Genomic DNA, 22994 nt, shown 5'->3' with positions numbered 1-22994 from the left:
TACCCCAAAGCATCCCGGCACCAAAGAGAATACTTCAGATCCCTGTTTAGAAATGCTCCCAACTAGTGGGATGGCATAGACAAGTCACTTAACTCGGTCTAAACTTAAGTCTGTCCATCTGTAAAATAAGGGGGTCCAACTCCATGGTTTCCATGAGCCCCTCCTGCTCTTATTCTAGGCTAATCTGTAGGGTTACCACCCCTGCCTTTTCAAGCAAAACCAGGTCCTAGGTGAAGCAGACAGCAGCATACTGATCCCTTTCTGTGAAGCATTGAGAAAGAGCAGTCTTTCCATGCAACCTATTCAAATCTCAACTCAAATTTCAAACATCTCTGTAAGAAAGTTTAACTCCCTGACGCATTAGGGAGAAACAGAGGCTGTTTAGGATTGATTAGCCAAAGGAGGCTAGTAGTGCCTTTCTGGGAGTTTCTATTTGTGACTTCAGTGTTGGGTGGCCACAGGTGTTGCTTTTAATATTAATTGAAGTTATTGCAGCTCCTAGATAGACCCCTTGACTTTGCCACAGAGCATGAGGAAAAGCTGGTGTTAAATTGCTCCCCTCCCCACTCTCCTTTTGATTTGTATGTCTAAAGGCATTACAAATATTCTTCAACCTGAAATACAACATTTTTAGCTACTGAATTTTCTTGTAGCTTGTATAATTCTGATTGCCCAAGGCAATCTGGTTTGATGAGATTACATTTTTTAGACTGCTATCCAACCAACTCTTGCTTTTTATAAGATTGCTTTGGAACTTTTGACCTTTCTAACTTCAGGAATCTAGAAGGGTGCTGTGTTAAGAGGGAAAGAGAGAAGAGGGACCTTAATTGGAGACGTTAGAATCTTATTTTGCCCAGATGGGGTTAGAGTGCTTCCACACGGAAGGAATATATGAGTAGAAAAACTATTGGAGAATCAGAGACCAAAAAATGATATAAAAACAGGAAGAGCGGGGAGTGGTCAAGGACAACAGACACGGCAGACCTTCCTCCCAAGGTTTGCAGATCATTCTCTTAAATTAGACAAAACCCAACCTATCCTGAATGTTTCTCCATGTAAAAATGTAAAAGTGAATTTCAGAAGATCCTTTACTTCCTGCAGATGGGACCCAGACTCTCTAAGCTTGGTCTCCTGGTTCGTTTTCCATTTGACTTTTGATTTCACTCTTGGAACCAAATGAGACATGAGATTGACCATTCACCACCGTTTCCTGGGTGAGAGACTGGGCTAGAGTCAGGTTTACTTACACCCAAAACAGGGAGTGGAGACCAAATTACAGTCTAGTTTTTCTGGCCTTAGAGATGTGACAAGTTTTAATATGTCAATGGGCTAATAATGAGGAATTTAGACTTTTCCCGTGAAGGTTGGAATCGAGGGTAGTGGGCCATGACTTGGTGTCTCTGGGCAGCGGAAGCCCTCCCCTTACATCTCAAATGATGCCAAGTAAGATGGCAGAAGTCCTGCTGGCTAAAAACCAAAAAATGAGACAAAAAGCCTGGAGCATTTGATCTCTAAGGATCACAGCCTGAGATGGTTATCACAGGTGGCTTTTTGGTGAAGTCTTCACATCCATTTCTTGAGAAGAGAGCATATGAATTCTTAACTGAACAGGTGTACTAACAGAATCTGAGATACGGGAGATCAAAACCAGAGAGCTGGAGTCACTCACTTGAATTGCAGTGGATACCCAGAGAAGGTAGCAGGTGCTGGAGGGATAGAGGATTGCTAGATCCCCAGATGCGATTCAGTGTGGATGCCAAAGCAAAGATTAAGGATCAAAGATGCTCAACTACAAAGACAGGAGCTTGACTCTTAGTGAGGCATTTTCTTCGTTAAAATAATGATGGGATCCACACACCAGGTTATATGTTGGGTGTTACAGCAACAGTTCTAGAACAAAGCAACCTGCGGAATCAGCAACACCAGTGTCAGTAACAGCAATGACAAGAACCATTGCCAACTAACTGGCTAAGGTGAGGTCTGCTCAAAGTTCTCCCGGAAGTGGACAAATTTAGAGGCTTAGCAGCAGGTGAAAAACTCAAGATGAAGTACAGAGATTTAACTCTACCTAAGCCTTGCTTCATGGTCCTGAAAAAGTGGTTATTACTTTGTACGTTTCCAAAAGTGTCATCTAGGGTCAGGTTAAGAGGAACCAGCCATCCTACACATTGTCAATGCTTATCTATCCAAACAGGAATCTCTTTGGAGCCTGCAAAGTTTAGAAGTCTGTTTAGAAGCCTGGAGTGGCTCTTCCTTGACTATCGGATTAAGCCTAGATTCCATCAAAAGTGGCGTCAAAACACTTCACAAATGTGACCTGAACTTATTTCTTAATTTCCAGTTGCTTCCCTTGTATATCTTTTGCTCTAGCTACACTCTGTCTCAAATTCACCATGCACTTTTATACTTCAATGCCTTTCTAATTTTGGTGAAATATGCATAATACAACAGTTATCATGGTAACTATTTCTAAGTGTATAATTTGGTGGCATTAAATAAATCTACAGTGTTGTATGTATAACCATCAACATTATCTATTTATAAAACTGTTTCATCATACCCAACATAAACTCTGTACCCATTAAACTATAACTCACTCTTTCCTCCTCCCCTCAGCTCCTGGTAACTTCCATTCTACTTTCTGTATCTATGTATTTGTCTAGTCTATGTACCTCCTATAAGTGGTATCATACAATATTTGTCCTTCTGTGTCTGGCTTATTTCACTAAGCATAATGTCTTTAAGGTTCATCCATGTTGTAGCATGTTGTCAGAATTTCACTTCTTTTTAAGGCTAATATTCCACTGTTTACTACATTGTGTACTACATTTTGTTTATGCATTCATCTATCAATGGACATTTGGGTTGTTTCCACCTGTTGCCTATTGCGAATAATGTTGCCATGAACATACAGGTATACAGGTATCTGTTAGAGTCCCTATGTTCAATTCTTTGGGAATATACATATATATATATAGAGAGAGAGAGAGAGAGAGAAAGAGAATAGAATTGCCAGGTCATATGGTAACCCTAGGTTTAAATTTTGAAGAACTGCCAAGCTATTTCCCACCATGGCTGACCCATTTTAAATTTTCACCAGTAATATATGAGGGTTCCAATTTCTCTATACTGTCAACAATATTTTTCCTGTTGATGGCAGCCATTTTAATGGGTGTGAAGTAATAACTCACTGTGATTTTGATTTGTATTTTCCTTTTTTAAAAAAGATTTATTTATTGGGTGCCTGGATGGCTCAGTCGTTAAGCGTCTGCCTTCGGCTCAGGTCATGGTCCCAGGGTCCTGGGATCGAGCCCTGCATTGGGCTCCCTCCTTCGTGGGGGGACTGCTCTCCCTCTCCCACTCCCCCTGCTTATGTTCCCTCTCTCGCTGTGTCTCTCTCTGTCAAATAAATAAATAAAATCTTTAAAAAAAAAAGATTATTTATTTGGGGGGGCAGAGGGAGAGGGAGGGAGAGAGAATCTCAAGCAGACTCCCCACTGAACACAGAGCCTGACACAAGGCTCCATCCCAGGACCCTGAAATCATGACCTGAGCTGAAATCAAGAGTCAGCCATTTAACCGAATGAGCCACCCAGGTGCCCCAATTTGCATTTTCCTAATGACTAATGATATTGAACATCTTTTCATGTGCTTATTGGCCATGTGTGTATCTTCTTTGGAGAAATGTCTACTTAAGTCCCTTACACTTTTTTTTTTTTTAAACTTATAGCACCTGTGTAAGTGGGAGGAGGAATTTTCAAGCAGACTCCTCGCTGAGTGTGGAGCCTGACTCGGGGCTTGATCCCATGACCCAGGAGATCATGACCTAAGCCAAAACCAAGAGTTCGACGCTCAACCAACTGAGCCACTCAGGCGCCCCTACACATTTTTTTAAATTGGGTTGTTCAATTGTGGGTTGTTGAGTTATAGGACTTCTCTATATATTCTGGATATTAATCTCTTGCCAGAGACAGGATTTGCAAATATTTTCTCCCATTCTGTAGGTTGTCTTTTTGCTTTCTTGATAGTGTCTTTTGATGTACAGAAGTTCTTAATTTTGATGAAGTCCAAAATTTTTCTTTTGTTTCCTATATTTTCATATCACCTCTATGAAATTATTACCAAATCTAAAGTCATAAGATTTTCCCCAATGTTTTGTTTTCTTCTAGAAGTTCTGTAAATGTAGCTTTTAAGTTTATTTTGGTCTTTTACCCATTTTGAGTTCATTTTCATATATGGACCAAGGTAAAAGTCCAACTTTATTCTTTTGCATGTAGATACCCAGTTTTCCAATACCATCTGTTGAAAAAACTGTTCTTTTTTATTGAATGGTTTTGGCTCTCTTTTCAAAAATCAATTGACCATATATATGAAAATGTTCTTCCTGGGATTTCTGCTCTATTCTATTGGTCTATGTGTCTGTTCTTATGACAGTACCATATTGCTGTAATTACTGCAGCCATGTTATGAGTTTTGATGTTGAGAAGTATTTGTCAGTCTTTAAACTTTATAATTTTTTTTTAAAGATTTTATTTATTCAGAGAGAGAGTGTGTGCAAGTCAGGGGACGGGCAGAGGGAGAGAGAGAATTCCAAGCAGACTCCACGCTGAGCACAGAGCCCGATGTGGGGCTCACTCTCACGACCCTGAGATCACGACCTGAGCTGAAATCATGACCTCAGCTGAAATCAAGAATTGGACACCCAACCTACTGAGCCACCCAGGTGCCCCGAACTTTGTTATTCTTTTTCAAGATTGTTTTGGCAATTAGGGACCACTTGCAATTCCATATGAATTTGAGGGTTGGCTTTTCCATTTGTGCAAAAAAAAAAAAAAAAAAAGGCTGTTTTGATAGGTATTGCATTGAATCTGTAGCTTGCATTAGGTAGTGTTTTAACAATGTTAAGTCTTCTGGGGTGCCTAGGTGGCTCAGTCGTTAAGTGTCTGCCTTCGGCTCAGGTCATGATCCCAGGGTCCGGGGCTCGAGCCCCGTATCGGGCTCCCTGCTCAGCAGAAAGCCTGCTTCTCCCTCGCCCACTCCCCCTGCTTGTGTTCCCTCTCTCACTGTGTCTCTCTCTGTCAAATAGATAAATAAAGTCTTTAAAAAAACAAACAAAACAATGTTAAGTCTTCTTTTCAGTGAACATGGGATATCTTTACATTTATTTAAATACTTAAAAATTTCTTTCACCAATGGTTTATAGTTTTCAGCACACAAGTCTTTTCTACCCTTGTTAAATTTATTCTTCAGTATTTAATTCTCTAGGTGTTATTGTAAATGGAATTGCCTTTTTTTTTTTAATGGTTCATTTCCAGTATATAGAAACACAACTGATTTGTGTGTGTTGATCTTATAATCTACAACTATGCCGAATTTGTTTATTAGGTCTAACAGCTTTCTTGTGAATTCTTTGGTATTTTCTATACACAGGATCATGTCATCTACAAATATAGTTTTACTTCTTCCTTTCCAATTTGGGTGCCTTTTATTTATTTTTCTTGGCAAATAGCTCTCACTGGAACCTCCAGTACAATGTTTTATAGCAGCCAGTGAAAGTGAGCATCCTTGTCTTGTTCCTGATCTTAAAGTCTTTTACAACTGAGTATGGTGTGAGCTGTGGGCTTTCATAAATACCATTGAACACATTGAGGAATTTCCCTTCCATTCCTAGTTTTCTAAGAAGTTTTTGTCATGAAAGGGTGTTGGATTTTGTCAAATGCTTTTGAGATGATCAAATGTTTTTTATTTCCCCTTTAATTTATAAGTGTGGTATGTAATGTTGATTGATTTTATGTTGAACCACCCTTGCATGCCTGCGATAAATCCCACTAGGTCATGGTAAATAATCCTTTTAATATGCTGTTGAAATCAACTTGTTAATACTTTGTTAAGTATTTTTGCATTTGTGTTCATAAGGGACATTGGTTTTCCATTTTCTTTTCTTGTGGTATCTTTATTTGGCTCTAATATCAAGGTAATGCTGGCCTCATAGAATGAGTTAGAAAGCGTTCCTTCCTTTTTCATTTTTTGAAAGTGTATGAAAAGGACTGGTGTTAATTATTCTTTGTATGTTTGTGAAGCCATTTGCTCCTGAACTTTTCTTTGTTCATGCTATTCGGGGGAAAGTCTAGTGTTTAAGGGAAGAAAGCCTTACTGCAAGGCATTTTCTTAAGAGGGCCAAGGTCCACAAAAGAATTTTCCCAGGGACCCCTACCAGTACAACCAGTTCAATCTAATCTTCACTCACCAGATATGTTTAATTTTTTTAAAGATTTTATTTATTTATTTGAGAGAGAGAGAGAGTGCATAAGCGGGGGGAGGGGCAGAGGGAGAGGGAGAAGCAGGCTCCCTGCTGAGCGGGGAACCTGACATGGGACTTGATCCCAGGACCCTGAGACCATGACCTGAGCTGAAGGCTCAGCCATGGACTGAGCCACCCAGGCACCCCTCGCCAGATATGTTTAAATTACTTCTGGCTATTTCAAAACAGATCACACCTGTAAGAGTAAAGGTATCACACAAATTCCTCCTGCAAAGGCAGAGACTCAGAAGATAGCACCAGGAACTACATTCAGAACTGTCATCAGAGTCATTCCAAAGTGACTTTTCAAGGGAGATAAAACTCAATTTAAAAGTAAGCTGTTGTTTGTAACTAGACTCATTACTTATGCATACAGTATGTGGATGGTATGTATGCTTTAGTTCACAAAGGTTGGACCCAAGTATAACAAGTCAACAACATACTTTATATCTATTTGAAAATCTCTAGGTCTATTTAAAAACCACACGTTTTATTCCTCTTCACGTAAACTGTGGGTAAAAACAGAAGTTAAAAGCTTGGACCCTGGAATCAGACAGCCTGGAATAACATCTGTAGTTACTATGATTAAGTAGGCATATTAAAAGCAGATTACATAAACCTAAGAGTTAAAATTTCTAGTTCTTAAGCTTTTCTGAATTTCAAAGTTTTCTCTTACCTTGATCCAAGGTTGGGTTTTTAAAGATATATACATACATATGTGAAATATATAAATATGTACATTTACATAAATATATTTTTTAAATTATTTTTTTCTGGTATTCATAAGTGTGTTCAGATGTCCATTAACTAGGAAGACCATAAGAGACCAAATGAAACTCTCTGCTTCAACCTCTACACAGTTGGGATATTTTGGCTATGGAACCAAGAAACAGTACTAGTAGGAAATAATTGACAGAAAACTCATGAAGAATAATAGTATCTGCATTTCCTTTTATCCCCAAGGCAGGGTGGGGGAGGGCATGACTTCTAGGTCTCCTATTAATCTGCTTGCTCTTTTCATCGTAGGCCATGGAAAATCTCCTTCTTGATCTTAGATCGGCCACCCAAATCTGTGCCCCACACCTTTCATTAATTTGATCTCCTCAAATACAGCTGCAATCCATTTTCTTTGAATTTTTCTTCCTTTGCTGCATTTGTTAGAATTAGACTCTAAGTCCCTTGAGGCAGGAATCTTTTTATTCCATATATAATTCTTTTGGGTGGTCGTGTATTAATATCAGAATTTAAAACCACCTAACCTTATTTATAAAATTGGTCTTCATGTTTAAATGGCTAAAGTAAATCATGAAAGGGGAAACAATTACGTGTGCCAAGGACATACTACTTGATATATGTGATCCCATTTTATCTTTCAATGACCCTGCAGCAGACATGTCTCTCTGTTTTACAGATGAGGCTCAGAAAGTGGCCTGGCTGCAACTTAAATCAAACTTTTGCTGATGTCAAAAACCTCATGCTCTTTCCCTAAACTATCTGCCTCCAATTTGTACTGAGGTCTGAGGAAACTGCTGAGGTCGGAATCCAGTTGGTTCAGATCCTTGACTCCTTTATGGATCCTTAACTCAAATTTTATTCTTTTTTTGTTTTTAAGATTTATTCATTTATTTGAGAGAGAGAGCGTGCACGCATGAGCGAGCAGGAAGGGGGAGAGGCAGAGATGGAGAGAGAGAATCCCAAGCAGACTCCCTACCGAGCACGGAGCCCAACACGGGGCTCGATCCCAGGACCCCAAGATCATGACCTGAGCTGAAACCAAGAGCTGGACGCTCAATTGAATGAGCCACCCAGGCGCCCCACGTTTTATAGTTTCAACACCATAATTCTAGCTCAATAGTTAGGCAGGTGCAAATTTATTAAACACGTGCTATTAATAAATTAAAAAACTAAAAAAAAATTTCGAGAAATAATTAGGACCCCAGGTTAAATATAAATTTGGCATGGATCCTCTACATAGGTCACGCCACAAAGCTGAGGTTCTCAAGCTTTCTCAATTCATGGCACTCCTAGGCCAATAGAAACAGCTGACCATCCTATTTCCTAAGTAGCTAGGTACTAACAACTTAATAAATACTTGTCTTTTTTTTTTTAAAGATTTTATTTATTTATTTGACAGGAAGAGACACAGCAAAAGAGGGAACACAAGCAGGGGGAGTGGGAGAGGGAGAAGCAGGCTTCCTGCAGAGCAGGGAGCCAGATGCGGGGCTCGATCCCAGGACTCTGGGATCATGACCTGAGCCGAAGGCAAATGCTTGACGACTGAGCCACGCAGGTGCCCCTAAATACTTGTGTCTTAAATATCTTACAAAATCTGTGTGAAAAAAGTAATACGAGTCAGTTGAAATAAATATATTTTTATTTTATTCTAAAATGACTGTAATTACTTATAAACGGAACACGTGCATCTGTTGGGCACTGCACAACTTCTCAAACCGTGAAATAAGAGCGTCTTCAGTTCCTGTTCCACATTCTTGATACTTGCTTTTTTGTCACAGCGACTGCCTAAAATCCAGTCTTTGACATGGCATCATGAAGTGTGCATTCCAGTGCTGAAATGGAACCACTTTGAGCGACTGGTTTGCACGGTATCTGACAGATGTCACTGTTTACCTCAAACATTTAAAACATCCTGGGGTGCCTCAGGGGCCAGGCAAATCTTAAGAATATCTTTTTCCCTCTTTCTCTTCTTCTTCTTTCTTTCTCTCTTTCTCCCCCTCCGCTCCCTCTTGCCCTTCCTTTACTTTCCTCTATGCTTGTGTTATGATGATAAAACTTCTCGAGGTTCATTTGTAACTCCAATTCTCTCCCCGTGACTGAAATCTTCAACCTGGACTGAAGTCAACAGGAAAGCATATGTTTTGACTGAAAGACATATGGAAATCTGATGTTTAGACACATTTCCCTAGCAACAAAGCAAAGTTTTCACCAAAGAATTTTTTTACATTATCCAACTGACTATCTCACACTTGATGAACCGAGGAAGACAGAATGAAAGAGAGGCAGAGGGTGAGGGAGGGAGGAAGAGAGAAAAGAAACTGGATTAATAAATCTTCTTTATTTAAAAGTGTGATGATAGGAGGGGGCCTTTGAGAGGTGACGAGGTCACGAGGATGGGGCCCTCAGCAACGGGATCAGAGACGCGGAGAGCTCCCTCCTGCTACCCCCTGAGATGCACAGGCAGACGGCCACCTATGAGGCAGGAAGTGAGTCCTCACAAGACACTAAATACGCCAGTGTCTTGACCTTGGACTGTCTAGTCTCCAGAACTATGAGAAATAGATTTCTGCTGGTTGTAAGCCACCCGGTCGATGGTGTTGTTATAGCAGCCTGAGTGAACCAAGACAGGTCTCTTCATAGCTTCCTTCTCAGCAGGAAGAGTCACTATTAAAAAAAAAAAAAGAAAGAAAGAAAGAAAGAAAGGAAAAGACTCTGGCACTAAGGGGAAACATGAAAAGAAAACAGGAGGCACATCAGCAGCTGCATTCACAAACGGCAAGTCAACCGTCCTCTCATGGCTGACTCCGTCTGAATCAGGATGGTCTACGTCATCCTACGCTGACAGCTCCCATCTCAGTGGCTTCACACAACAGAAGTTCCTTTTTTGTTTTACCCATGTCCAGCATGCGCTCGACGCGCTCCCTGGGGGACTCAGGCCAAGGAAAACTTCATCCTGACGTGTGTGCCCATCATCACCCTCGTGGCGGGAAGAGCATATGGCGACCGTGCCTCGGAGATCTGTCCCTTCCACTCCCGTTGCATTGGCCGACACAGGTCACGAGGCCAGGCCCAACTCCAGCGGGGTGGGAGATGTGCAGGGGCACTGTGGGCAGGAAGGAGAGGAGCTGGAAAGGGGACGGCTCCCCTGAGACAGCACTTGCCCCGAGGACTCCCCTGCCCGTCCTGTCCACCAGAGGGCTGTGCTGTCAGCTACCACCACACCCTCCCCCCCCCTCCCTCCAGCAGGAGGTCATGGAAAAAAGCAAGCTGGGTCTTCAGACCATAGCCACCCGTCTAGCCAAGTGCTCACAGGACGGTGCTTTGACACTTCCTGAACCTCTCAGCAAAAGGACGCTGCGGCCCAACTTGGGGTCAGAAAGAGGAGAGGTGGAGTGGGGTGACCCCGTGCGGCTGAAACAATCCTTGAGAACCCCCACCACAGCGGGGGAGGGGCAGTGGGGCTGCTGGATGGCTGGGTGTGCGCTTGGTTCACGGGAAGGACAACGGAAGGGAGCAGAGTGGAGGTAAGAACAGCTTAGAGCAGGAGGGGAGGAAAGAAACAGGGGAGGTGTAAGAGGGAAAGAGTGGGGAAGGGGTGAGCTGGGGACTACAGACACCCTGCTCATCTCCCGTCAGTTAGGGGCACAAAGCTTTTCTTACGTCCTACAGTGTGACTCACTAGCATCCCAAATAAATGTTCCCCTGGGGGGCTCTGGGAGGGCCCGGGCAGGTCCTCTGCATTGGAAATGGGATTTCCTCTTAGAAGCACATACCAGGTTCTGGAGAAATGTACTAACACTAGTTTTGTTTTGCTTTTTCGTTTTGTTAGCTCACCAACTGATGACATAAATAAATTTTAATTCGGATTCCTTAAAAGACACATAAAAGGAGGAGCTGAACAGGGGTGTGGGTTTAAAGATGAAATGTCCTATGGTAACCAGAGGGCATCTGATTTCCCTGGGCCTATACGATCCAAATAACATCTAAATTCTGATGTTCATAGGATCGCTTAGTACATCGAGTCCTTCTACTGTGAAATAAGCCATTGTACTTAGTAAAGGCCAATGATGTCAGGTATAAATAAACATTTGATGTCATCGGTCAAAACGGTCAGAGAAGGGGCACAGCTGGTTTTAGACAAATCCAGTTTTTGAAAGTCTGTGGGTGCTGAAGAAGTGGGTGATTCCTCACACTTCTCAGAAATGTCACCGAGAGTCCTTTACTTGGCGACTCTGCCTTGTGCATTCCAAGAGAAGTCTTGTTCCAAACACAGGTTTCCATAATAAACTTTCCAGCAACACATCTGCTGTGAAAAATAAGATGTTTGTGGCATTTTACTCTAAACAAAGCATAAAGAGAAAGATACATTTTTAGATGTTTATTGAAGACTCAAAATTCTTCCCACATCAGGAAAAGATGACCGGATCCACTGTACAATTAAGTTCTGACTTGAAGACTGGAGGTTTAAAGAAAATGCAACCACTTGCATTTCCTGCTGCAAATTAACCGAAAGGAACTTAATTCAAAAGATACGCTATGGCAACAGTCAGTAGGTGTTAGGTCAAATAACCGATGGCCCAACTCAATGGGAGACACGGTAAGCCTCATTAAAAAGCATGGCTGATGCGGGGGCAGTGAGACCAGTATAAATTCCGGCTCTTGGAGGACTGATGTGGTTGCTTTTCTGCTCGTTGCAGACTTTAATGAGAAATTTAGTCTTCTTCACAAATGCTTCCTTTAGTTGTGCTTTAATTATAGACTTTGACCAAAAAAGCCAGAAGGAGAGCAAACAGAGCCAGGCCCACAGATGCCCTCAGCGTGCAGTCTTGATGGAGTCTTTGCAAGCGGAGTGCCATTCTGGAGCTCGCAGGGTCCCGCCGAACCGCAGAAGTGTGGGGCACCAAGCTCAGGTGATTCCCAAGCCTATTTCTGAAGTCCTATGAAGACGGAAACATAGAGGGGAAAAAAATGATTTTAAGATACAAAACAGCCCTACTGTGACTATCTGTCAAGTAATGAGTCCCTAGAAGAAGCTGTCTTTTTTTTCTTTATTGAGATGTGACTGACAAATAACATTGTTATTAGTTCAGGTGTGCAGCATAACAAGTCCATGTTTTATGTACTCCAAAATGACCACCACAATAAGTCTACTTAACATCCACTGCCATGCATACAGTTTTTGTTTTTGTTTTTCTTGTGATGAGAATTTTTAGGATCTCCTCTCTTGGCAACTTTTCAAATATGCAACACAGTGTTGTTAATCCCAGTCACCGCGCTGTGCATGACACCCCCTGGGCTTACTCGTGCTGTAACTGGAAGTTTCCACTTTTGACCCCTTTCACCCATCTTGCCCACCCCCCGACCTCCACCTCTGGCAACCACCAATCTGTTCTCTGGATCTATGAGCTCAATTTTTTTTTTTTTTAGATTTCACACATAATTGAGCCCATATGGCATTTGTCCTTCTCGGACTTAATTCACTTAGCATAATTCCCTAAAGGTCCATCCATGTTGTTGCAAATGGTAGGATTTCCCTCTTTTATATGGCTGAGTAATATTCACATATACATACACATACACACACAGGATATATATCCCACATCTTCTTTGGATAAAGACACTGGACACTTAGGCTGTTTCCATATTTTGGTTACTGTAAATCATGCTACAATGAACACAGGGGTGAGTGTTTTTGTTTTCTTCAGATAAATACACAGAAGAGGAACTGCTGGATCATATGGTATTTCTGTTTTTAACTTACTGAGGCACCTCCATACTGTTTTCCACAGTGGCTGCACCAAGTTACATTCTCTCACAACAGTGCCCGTTTCTCCACATCTCTGCCAACACTTGTTATTTCTTGTCTTTTTGAAAACAGCCATTCTGACAGGTGGGAGGTGATAGCTCACTGCGGTTTTGATTTGCATTTCCCTGATGATGAGTGATGTTGAGCATCTTTCATGTACCTGTTGGCCATCTGTATGTCTTCTTTGGAAAAATATCTACTCAGATCCTCTGCCCATTTTTTAATCAGATTGTTTTTTTGCTAGTGAGTTATAGGAGTTCCTTATATATTTTGGATATTACTTATCAGATATCAGATATAGGATTTGTAAATATTTTCTCCATTCAAGTAGACTGCCTTTTTGTTTTGTTGATGGTTTTCTTTGCTGTGTAGAAGCTTTTTAAAGTCTGATGTAAGAAGAAGCGATCACTTAGTTACTCCTTCAGCACAGACACATTCAAACACCCACCATGGGCCACGTGGCCCCAAGTTAGGTATGGATAAATCACATTTCCTTTCTTTGAAGTGTCAGGCCAAGTTCATGATTTTCCAGATTACGCACAAAACATGAGAGGGGAGGAGAGAGTTAGTTAATGGAGAATTAAGGCAGAATTCATGAAGCATAACGTTTATGTAGAGTGGAATCATATCAAAAATGTACCTTTTAGGGATGCAACCACATCTACTCAGCAAAAAAAGAAAAAAGAAAGAAAGAATGACATAGTTTTTATGGATGTCGTTTCATTCCACAAACATATCCCTCTAGGTGGAGATTCCCGGCTGCCCCAAACTTGAAGAGGAAGCTGAAGGGTCTGGGTGGCCAGAGGGACAGCCCCCCTCCCCCAGTTCAGCTCCCTCTGGTATGCTGTCTAGCTACGATCACTAGTGGGGAGGGAGAACCTGGCTGCTCTCTAGACGGTTCTAGCCGTTCAAAGTATAACTTTAATTCTGTTATAGAAGATCTCCATCTTATGTACAGGCTTTAGAGTTGGTGCCTCCCCTGCTGGGACCTGAAACACCACTTTGAGAGATGGAGATGGGGGGGGCAGGGGAACACGGACGGGAGGAACAATGTGGAGGGCCAAGGGGGTAACCCAGAGGCAGGAAAACATCAGGCATGTCTGTGGAAGAACAGGAAATCCACAGCAGCACAAAATATTTCAACACCATTTTATTTTGCTTTTTCTTCCCTTCCAAGCTCCCTAAGAACCTCTTGTTGACACCTGTGTCCTCTGTGTGGAAAGTGGGAGTTGCAGCTCACCACACATGGTAGACGCACGGAAACCGTACTCTCCAGAAGGAAACCGTGGTGGGAATGTGCAGGGTAGGCTGACGGGAGGGAAGAGAATGGGAGTAGGTGATCCAGTGGCGAGTTGAGGCAGGAGGTGATGAGCACCTATGTTAGGATGATGGCAGAAGGCTGGGGAAGGAGGGACAATGGACTTTTGATGGAGAACCCACAGGATTTGAGTTCAGATGAGTGAGTAACGAGAGGTACGAAGAATAGGAATGGGGAAATGAAAATAACTTTTAGAATCCAGTTTCCACCAGCTAATGCTTCCATGTGATAGATGTGCAAGAATTCTTGCTTTGACTCTAGGAGACGAATGGCAAAGTTAAAAAAAGAAAAAAAAAGAAAAGAAAAACTGCTAACCTCAAGGATAAATCTCCCAACCCAATGGCAGTCGAATCATGATTCACTTCTGCAGTCACGCGTGTTTGGACCGACACCCTGCTGGTGTCCGTCCCTCGACAAGGGGCCATGCAGTGGAACAGATGAGCTTTCCTCCCTGCAGTGGGGGGGCAGGGGGGGGCATGACCAGAGCTCAGAGGTGCACCCAAAGCTGCCCCTGCCCCCGGAGACCGTTCTCTTGTGAGACTGGCTTTCCATGTGATATTTTGGAGCTAAGAATATGTTGACAAACTTTTAGTTTGCCTAAAGTAGTCTCCATATCTCAAGGACAGCACTCATCTGGACCGGGCAGCCCGGAGAGAACGAAGTCCTTCACTACAGTGACATAAGCGATGTGAGTTCTTCAAGTGCAGCGAGGCTACTTCCCCTCCGGGTTCTTGGACCTGCGTGTCTGCAGGGGTAGAGCAGATACCCGGGAAGTGTTCAGATGTGAATAAGTGAGTGAATGGGGGTGTGTGTTCCAGAGGAGGTGCAAACAATAAAAACGTGCCTCTCCATGTCCCTTGTGACCCACGCGTCCTGTGATGGATTCAGAGTATGAATCTACACGAATCCTAAGTTGCTGCCTCTAGAGATTAAAGCATCACTTCTTAAATTTGGGTTTACAAGACCATAACTAAGAGGCTGATTGATGTCTCCTTGGCCCGAATTTGACATTTTTGAGTCACGCAAGGCTTTGAGAAGCCAGTGAAGACTACAGACAACGTGGCGGTGCCTATGCCCATAGGCACACAGCGCTACTCGTGCTTCCATGTATGACTTTAGGAAGTTCACAGACACCCTCACCGAGGAGTAGATCCAGATAGCGTGGGGGCTGGAGCTTTCTTTTTAGGAGAAAGTGCAAATACAAACTTAAGTACAGGGCCTTGGAAGGGGCCCCTCCAAGAGTGAGCCGGTGAAACACAATCTCTCCCAGCTTCAGGGAGAATCCACATCTGTTCCACCCATCATCCCGAATGCTGGGCCCTGGTTCTACACCTGCCATTCCAAGCTGTCACTTGGTGATCACTGGTGCCAGGCCAGGGGTCAGGCTGACCTGGGCAGGACTAGGCCATGTCTTCAAGCATTAAGCATCTGGTTGAGTTTATAATACCTTCTGCTTCACAAAGCTGCAGTGCAGCTAATGTGTTTGTGCTCTTGGCCTGAAAAAACCCTTGACTTTTGATGACTATTCCACAAAATTTCTTCTCCTTCTTCTAACTCATTTGCCATAAAATTTTGCTCCAAATATGAAAGTTACTTATTGAATTACCATTGTGGATTACCCGTAGTTGTGTTCTTCCTTGGGTATTACTTTATTCCCTTCCACGTCCCTGCCCCCCACCTGCTCCCGGCAAACACCTAATGCGTCTGACTGTAACGGACCCCCCCATTCCCAGTGTGCCAAGTCTGCATCACAGAATCTCATGGACAGCAGGAGCATGCTCGGGCAGCCGCACCCACCTGGCCTGCTGCTCTCCCTAAGATCAAGGTGGGCACTTGACAAACAACACAGCACGAGAGGGAAAAGGTAGCCTGTCTCTACCATACTGGGCTTCTTTTATATCTTCACCTTTTACTGATCCAAGATTGTGATTAAAAGAGTCTGATGACATATTTTTAAATATAAGATTGAGAAAAAGGCTTCTCAGCTGACAGTAATCAGTAGGAAGCTAGCTTTGTACATTTCAATTGTCGCCACCACTGTGATACTGAAGTTAAAGTCACTTAAAAATATAGGAGGGGCGCCTGGGTGGCTCAGTCGGTTAAGCGTCTGCCTTCAGCTCAGGTCATGAGCCCTGGGGTCCTGGGATCGAGTTCCGCATTGGGGCAGGGAGCCTGCTTCTCCCTCTGCCTGCTACTCTCCCTGTTTGTGCTCTCTGTCTGTCTGTCAGATAAATAAATAAAATCTTTTAAAAAAATATAGGAAACAGAAGGACTTTCTCCTGAAGTCCAAGACACTCCAACATCTAAACGTACAACTATGGCAGAGCTCTATATAGTTAGAAACGAATAGGAAAGAATGAATAGGAAAGAATGTAGCACTTCTATGACACAATTTAAACAAAAAGTGCTTTTAGGGGAGGTGATGATAAATCACCAATGCTAAGGTAAAAGTTTACATGTGCATGCCGACACACACACACACACACACACACACACACACACACACGGAGAACAATGTATGTAACTGACTTAGAGAAAAACTTAGTATGGCCAATAGTTCTGGGAAGTAAACAGAAGGCTCAAACCTTCCCTAAACTTCTTAAACATTATTACCAAAGATTATTAATTCTTGAAATTCAAGATGCACTTCCATCTCTCAAATGGTAACACAGCCAGTATGAGAAATGTTATTGCTTGCTAAGACTAAGTAAACACCAACTCTCAAACTTACACTTTTTAAGAAATCCAACTCCACTGAGAAATGCCTTTTTCAAAACAGAAATTTGAAACGAGGCAGGATAGGACCTCTGTTCAATCAAAAAGATCCCTGCATTTATCCAGTTATAGTAAATTAAGGACAACACTGAGAAAGTGTTCACTTTGATGGGCTATCCCCCCGCTTTGTAAATCTGTTTCCTTAATTAATTTCTAAACATTCTTGCTAATTCTTAAAGCACCCTACTAATTTTCAAAAGTACAGCTTATCAAATCCTATTAAAGTAATAAATCTGGTAAAGTAGAACCAAGTACCTACACTGAAAACAAAACCAAACAAAAACCACTTTGATGTTCAGGAAGTCTACGGATCGGATTTCAATCAGGTGGAGATAAATGAAGACTTCAGAAAAAAGAACGCAGTCTGGCTAGATGGTAACAACAGTCCATCTTGAATTATGTCTTTCTTGAGCAGCTACCCATGCACGGCTGGGAAGAAGAAAGAGGAGCCTGACTACACCCAAGCACATGCAGGGCACCGAGGTCACATGGGACCAGTGCTGGGGGCACGAAGTGCCCTGGTTCTGCCCTCTAATCCCACCTCCATCTTAGGATTTGGGGGCAAATGATTTATCTTCTCTGTTTCTACATAAAATCACCTAAGAAATGGAGATACTCCTAGTATTTTCATATCATAGGGCTGTTAGGAGGATCGAGTGAGATGTGCATATTAATTTTTTTGAGCATGTAAGACTCAAGATTAACGCATTCCCTGGTGTTTTGCGGTTCTAATGGAACTGGCAAACTGTCTCAGATATTCTTTTTGTAAAATCATAAAGTCGCTGTTTTATTTGCTTCTCAAATATGATTAACTGATTTAGGCTATTTTTGTCCCTTCTGCATCATCAGGGGACACACGGTATATAACGAATGAGCATTGGTTTCAAATTCTGGCAGGGCAGAAACTGAATCCAGGGTCAGACATCTGGCAGCTGTGTGACCTTGGGCAAGTGGTTCAAACCCCCGAAGCCTAGTTACCTCTTCTATGAAGCAGAGATACCAGTATGTACTGTAGATGATGTCGAGAGGGTTCGAAGTAATATGCTCAGTGCCCGGGTGGGGTGCCTGGAATGCAGAAGGTCGACACGAAGGGCTATTATATCTCAGGAGTGTGACCCGGAATGTGGGGAAGCCCAGAGCTCCCCACAGCACTTAGCACCAGCACTGAGATGAAGATGTCCTGTCCTGGGTACTACCCTCGCAAGCGCTAACCCACGATGGAGAAGCTATGCCTCTCTCTGTGGAGTGAGCCTTCTGGAACGGCTCTTAACTAAAACCATCCCATATGTGAAGGGAAACTTGGACCCACAATTTATGAAGAGGGGTTCACTGGTCACATGTGCCAGAGGCTCATTTTTATATCTGATTTTTCCTTCGATATTTAGTTTTGTTATAACATTTTTTTTCAAGGAAACTAAAAAGGAAAGGAAAACAGGTCACTCTCGATTCCACAAAGGTTTTAGGTTCTGTGCCCAGCCTGAACCAGCCAGCTCCCCTCCTCCACTCTCTGTCTGCCCCCTGCTTCCTCTTGAGATTGTTTTCCCAGGGCTCAGTCAGACGGGACCTCCTGTAGGAGAAACCCTCTCAACCAGCACACAGCCCCAGAGGACTGAGGTGCTTCCCCTCTGTGGGGCTGGGCATCCTGCTGGCCGGCCTTCATCATGGCCCTTGTTGGTGGTAGTAAATGACCTGTCTACTCCTGCAAGATCCTATGAGCACCCCTCGAGAGGAGCCTCGCCAGTGCATGCCCAGGGCCCAGCACCGAGGAGGGTGGGCAGTGCTGGCTGAAAGGCTATTTGCCTTTCTACCTGCTCCTCAGTACTAGAGATGCACATTTTATACAGTGCAGATATATAAATTGCCATTTACCTATTCTTGGATTTCTTATTAGATTGTGGGGTAGATGGAACAGAGGGTCGAACATCATCAATACAACGCAGTATAAAAATATAATAGTACCAACAGGGAAAAACTTGCCAGCAGAGAAGTAGCATGGTACATTAGTTTTCTATTGCTACTTTAATAAATTACCGTAACCTCAGGTTTTAATACAAATTCATTCGCTTGCAATTCTGGAGGTCGAAAATTCTAAAATCAAGGTGTCGGCAAAGCTGCATTCTTTCTGCCAGTGCTAGGGGAGAATTGGTCTCCTTGCTCTTTTTCTAGCTTCTAGAGGCTGCCTGTATCCGTTGGCTTGTGGCCTTTTCTCTCCAGGTTCAAAGCCAGTAGTACAGACTTTTCAGTGAGGATCCTTGTGATTTACGGCGGGCCCCTGGGAATAAACCCAGGACAATTTCTCCATCTCAACCTTTAATTGAATCACATACCCGAAGTTCCCTTTGGCCATGTAAGGCAAGCACATTCACAGGTTCCTGGGATCAGGACGTGGGTTATCCTGTGTGTGTGTGTGTGTGTGTGTGTGTGCGCACATTATTGTGCTTACCTCTCCTGGCATATGTGACTTCCCCGTGTTCTCACTGTCCCACCAGAAGGTGTGCTCAGTTCAGGCAGAGCTGAACCAGCTGCAGGAGAGAATGCACTCCAACAGAAGCCTGATGTTCTCCACGTCACAGGGAAAAGGGGTGCAGGGCACCTCCCAGTGACTGCACCGCTGGCTGGCCATGAAGCCTCCTGGTGGAGGAAGATGGGGTCCCCAGGGCTCAGCCTCCGCTCACACAGACCTGCTGAGCCACCATGTCTGTCCTACTCATGGCTTTTTCAGCCGGAAGAGATAAGGACCTGAAGGAGGTGGTCAATGAATAGAACGTTCTCTGCAGGGGTATTTGTACTTCTGTGTGTTCCTTTGCCTTCCATATTTATATTTTTGTATAGGTGCAAACATCTTATCCTTTTCTTGGTTGGGTTTGGCCTTCCAATGGAAAGTCATGCCGTTCACAGGCCTCTCGTGCAGTGTCTCCTCCCCCCAAATATTTATAACTTGCATTATGGGATATGGCCACAGAACCAGAAGCCTAAGGATCCAGGAGGACATGTGGACGACAGCCTCTATATAAAAACACTAAGCAGATAAGAAGCATTTACGCACTGGTCACCATACGCCCGGCACGATTCTGAGTACTCTATATGCATTCTTTCATTCCCTCCAAATTCCCAGGGAAGCTGTTAACATGACTTAATTCCAACTTGCCCAATTGACAGGGAGCAGGTATCCATGGTGAAGCCGATGAGAGGCTTGGCTTCAGTCATACTAAGTTCAGCCTTGGTGATAACACATCAGAGGTACATTTCTAACGCCATACAGAGAAATGAGAAAAACCAAGGCACGGCATATCAAATGACTATCAGGATTGAGATTCCTTCTAAGCCAACTTTATCCACTTTACTTGCTACTGCATCTCACGGACGCAATGGTGGTGTTTTGCATTTCTCTACAGAAAGGCCATTCCGGGAAAGCCAGGTCAGGTCCTGAGGGGGCACTGCACCCCACCTGGCTTGCAGTTCTGAACCATGCCGAGACTTTGTAAATGGGACCCAGAGATGGCACATGGCTGCGTTTTCTCTGAACACACACACACACACACACACACACACACACACACTTGATCTGCTCACATTAGAACATGTTGCAAAATGTGTTTTAATGAGGAACAGTTGGGCTGGTTCTGCTCAAATAAAAGACATCCCCGGAAGAGAGTCGCCACCTGTCTTCCCATCTCGCCGTGCAGCGTCTAAATGAGTTCTTCTGTCTCCGACACCTGCAGGTGTTGCAAGCTGCCTTCCTCGGATTGACAGACACCCTGTCCCCGCGCTCCGGGGCCTTACCAGCTACAGGGACAGACGGGGATGGAGGGTGCCGTGCTACCTTTCTCCACTACTCTTTCAGACAATTCCTCAAACTGGGAACATCTTAATTTCATATAATTAGGAATGCCCGATTCTCTCTGAACCAAAGTCTTAGTAGTTTCTAGTTCTTGAAGACTCTGCGAAGAATGTTCTATGCGCCGTCCATCAGCTTTGTAGGTACACTGGCATGTAACGAACTCCACAAATTAAACCTGGAATCAGCAACACCTTTTCATTTATTTGGGGAGAATATTTACATGATAAAACCTCTGTCACAGAGTTACGTGATGAGGGCACAGTCCTGCCAGCATTTCTGTATCACTTTTGGGCACGGGCAATTCTAAATTCGGCATTATTTGCATGTAATTTCCCCCACATCCTCTCACCTCAAATGTGTAATTGCTATCAGGCCATTAAAATCGCAAAGAAAAAATATTTCAAGCCAGAACATACCCGCACACACAAAATCACTATGATCTTGTTTTATATCTTGTTTTGGTGACAGAAGAGTAAATACAAGGCTTTGCTAATAAGGCCAAAAATAAATTATTAAACTATCTGCCATATGATCAAATGCATTTCAGATTATATTCTGAGTAATTCTGCCTTGACATTCACCAAAGGAAGAGCTCTGATGTGCCTCTGCATGGTCTGGGTGACCCCCTCTTTTCAGGACGTGGTCTGGGTGACCCCTCTTTCAGGAAGCCCAACCCTCTGACTTCAACTGAGCCAAATGAAAGAAAGAGATAATCATACCAAAAATCAAAGCTTGGCGTCGACACATCACCTAATTATTATTTTCTGTGAGGTCATAATTCATCTGACTCAAGAGATACAAAAACAACTCTTAAGCTCTGAACTTCTTTTAATGGATTCAAAATATTATGTGTAAATTTTTCTCATGGCTCAAAGGCATTGTTAGAGCTTGAAGGGAAAGCTACTAGGGATGAAGAAAAAAATGTCTGATAGCTCATAACTCAAGTTAGAGTTCAGCATCACCTTCTTGTTTTTTTTTTTAACCGAGCCTGCACGTATGACCTATGCAGAAAATCTATCAACACCAAATATGTGATCAATGCAAGGAAATTATGTTAAAATATACATTATGCAGTGCAGTATGCTATCAGAAAAGACCCTCAAAATCTCCTGACTCTGTAGAGTCTGCTTTATATACAAAATCATCTTCATATCTGAAAGTTATCGCTATCATGATTGCATTTTAATTCCCAAAATATACACTTAAGGAAGCACCTCTTAATGTAAGTATCTCTAATGGAAACTGTTGCCTCAGTCCCTGATAATCAGGAATGAACAACAATGAATAATCAGGTGGTCCAGTCTTCATAAGGCCTCCTCAACCCTCCAGTTGTGGGCTTCTACCTGAATTCTGTCATCTTCCTGAAAGTTCCTAATCTTTCTTTAACTTAGCACCACGTGTCCATTCAAATGCCTGACACTGGCCTAGTTCCTGGCTTGTTACATTTACCAAATAAGTGCGTGGAGTGCAGGGTAGAAGAAGGGGGTCTAGAATTAATAACACAGCATAAAAATCTTTGCCCACAGTGGGGTGTTTCATTTGTTTATACGTAACCTCTTTAGTTCTACAAAAACCAAGGGGTTGTGAGCTTTGCCGAAAGGTATGTTATCAGAGGTCTGGCATCTTAGCTGGAGATACATTTATTTTTACTTCTTATTCATTGTGATTTAAATTTTACTAGCTGCCCTTAAAACCCAAGCTATTTATTTACTATGTCAAAATTTGGAAATTACTCTAGAATGTGTATGTAGGTCTCTCTTTCAGCCACGGATGTATACACAAGTATACACACATACACACACACACACACAGGACTGGAAATAAAGAAGGAACCAAAAGGCTCCCTGAGAACTATGAAGTCAGTAATCACCATGTTCATGATGATGGCAGAAATCTGAACTCCTCTAACCCGAAACACTGGCTGGAAGTACCCATCTGTACAAGCTAATGTGGCCCCACCAGTGTGGCAAAGCTGAAGAAAATTAAGGTGAATTGGGTCCAGATGCTTTCCTGATGATGAAGTCTTTTCGATAATCTCTTAAGCTCCAACTGAAACCACCCTCATTCCATGGAGTGTATACAGGAAGCTGTGAACTAGGATGTCGACAAACGGAACAATCAGGTGTACGAAAGTTAATCTTAAAGCAAGCAATTCAACTCAAAATAATTACGCCCAAGGATTTCTTCCCACTAGGTAACCATGAGAGCGTGTTGGCAG

General features: G+C 42.9%; 1 protein-coding gene across 2 annotated transcripts in view; it reads right to left on the bottom strand.

Moving 5' to 3' along the window:
• CDKAL1 (CDK5 regulatory subunit associated protein 1 like 1) overlaps positions 1 to 22994 on the bottom strand; it is a 708317-nt gene that overhangs the window by 41533 nt on the left and 643790 nt on the right. Inside the window, exon 16 of one of the 2 annotated variants that reach the window (XM_032424785.1) lies at positions 11411 to 11973. The exons of the other annotated variant lie outside the window; for it this stretch is intronic. Within the exon in view, the coding sequence (XP_032280676.1) occupies positions 11785 to 11973 (189 nt within the window). The 3' untranslated portion in view covers positions 11411 to 11784. Of the gene's footprint in view, positions 1 to 11410; positions 11974 to 22994 lie in introns of those variants that run through there. 2 annotated transcript variants of the gene reach the window in all.

The sequence above is a fragment of the Phoca vitulina genome, unplaced genomic scaffold (genome assembly GCF_004348235.1).
Source record: "Phoca vitulina isolate PV1807 unplaced genomic scaffold, GSC_HSeal_1.0 scaffold31, whole genome shotgun sequence".
Classification (NCBI taxonomy): Eukaryota; Metazoa; Chordata; class Mammalia; order Carnivora; family Phocidae; genus Phoca; species Phoca vitulina.
Note: the sequence above shows the minus strand (reverse complement) of the source record. Positions and strands in the feature narration are given on the sequence as shown.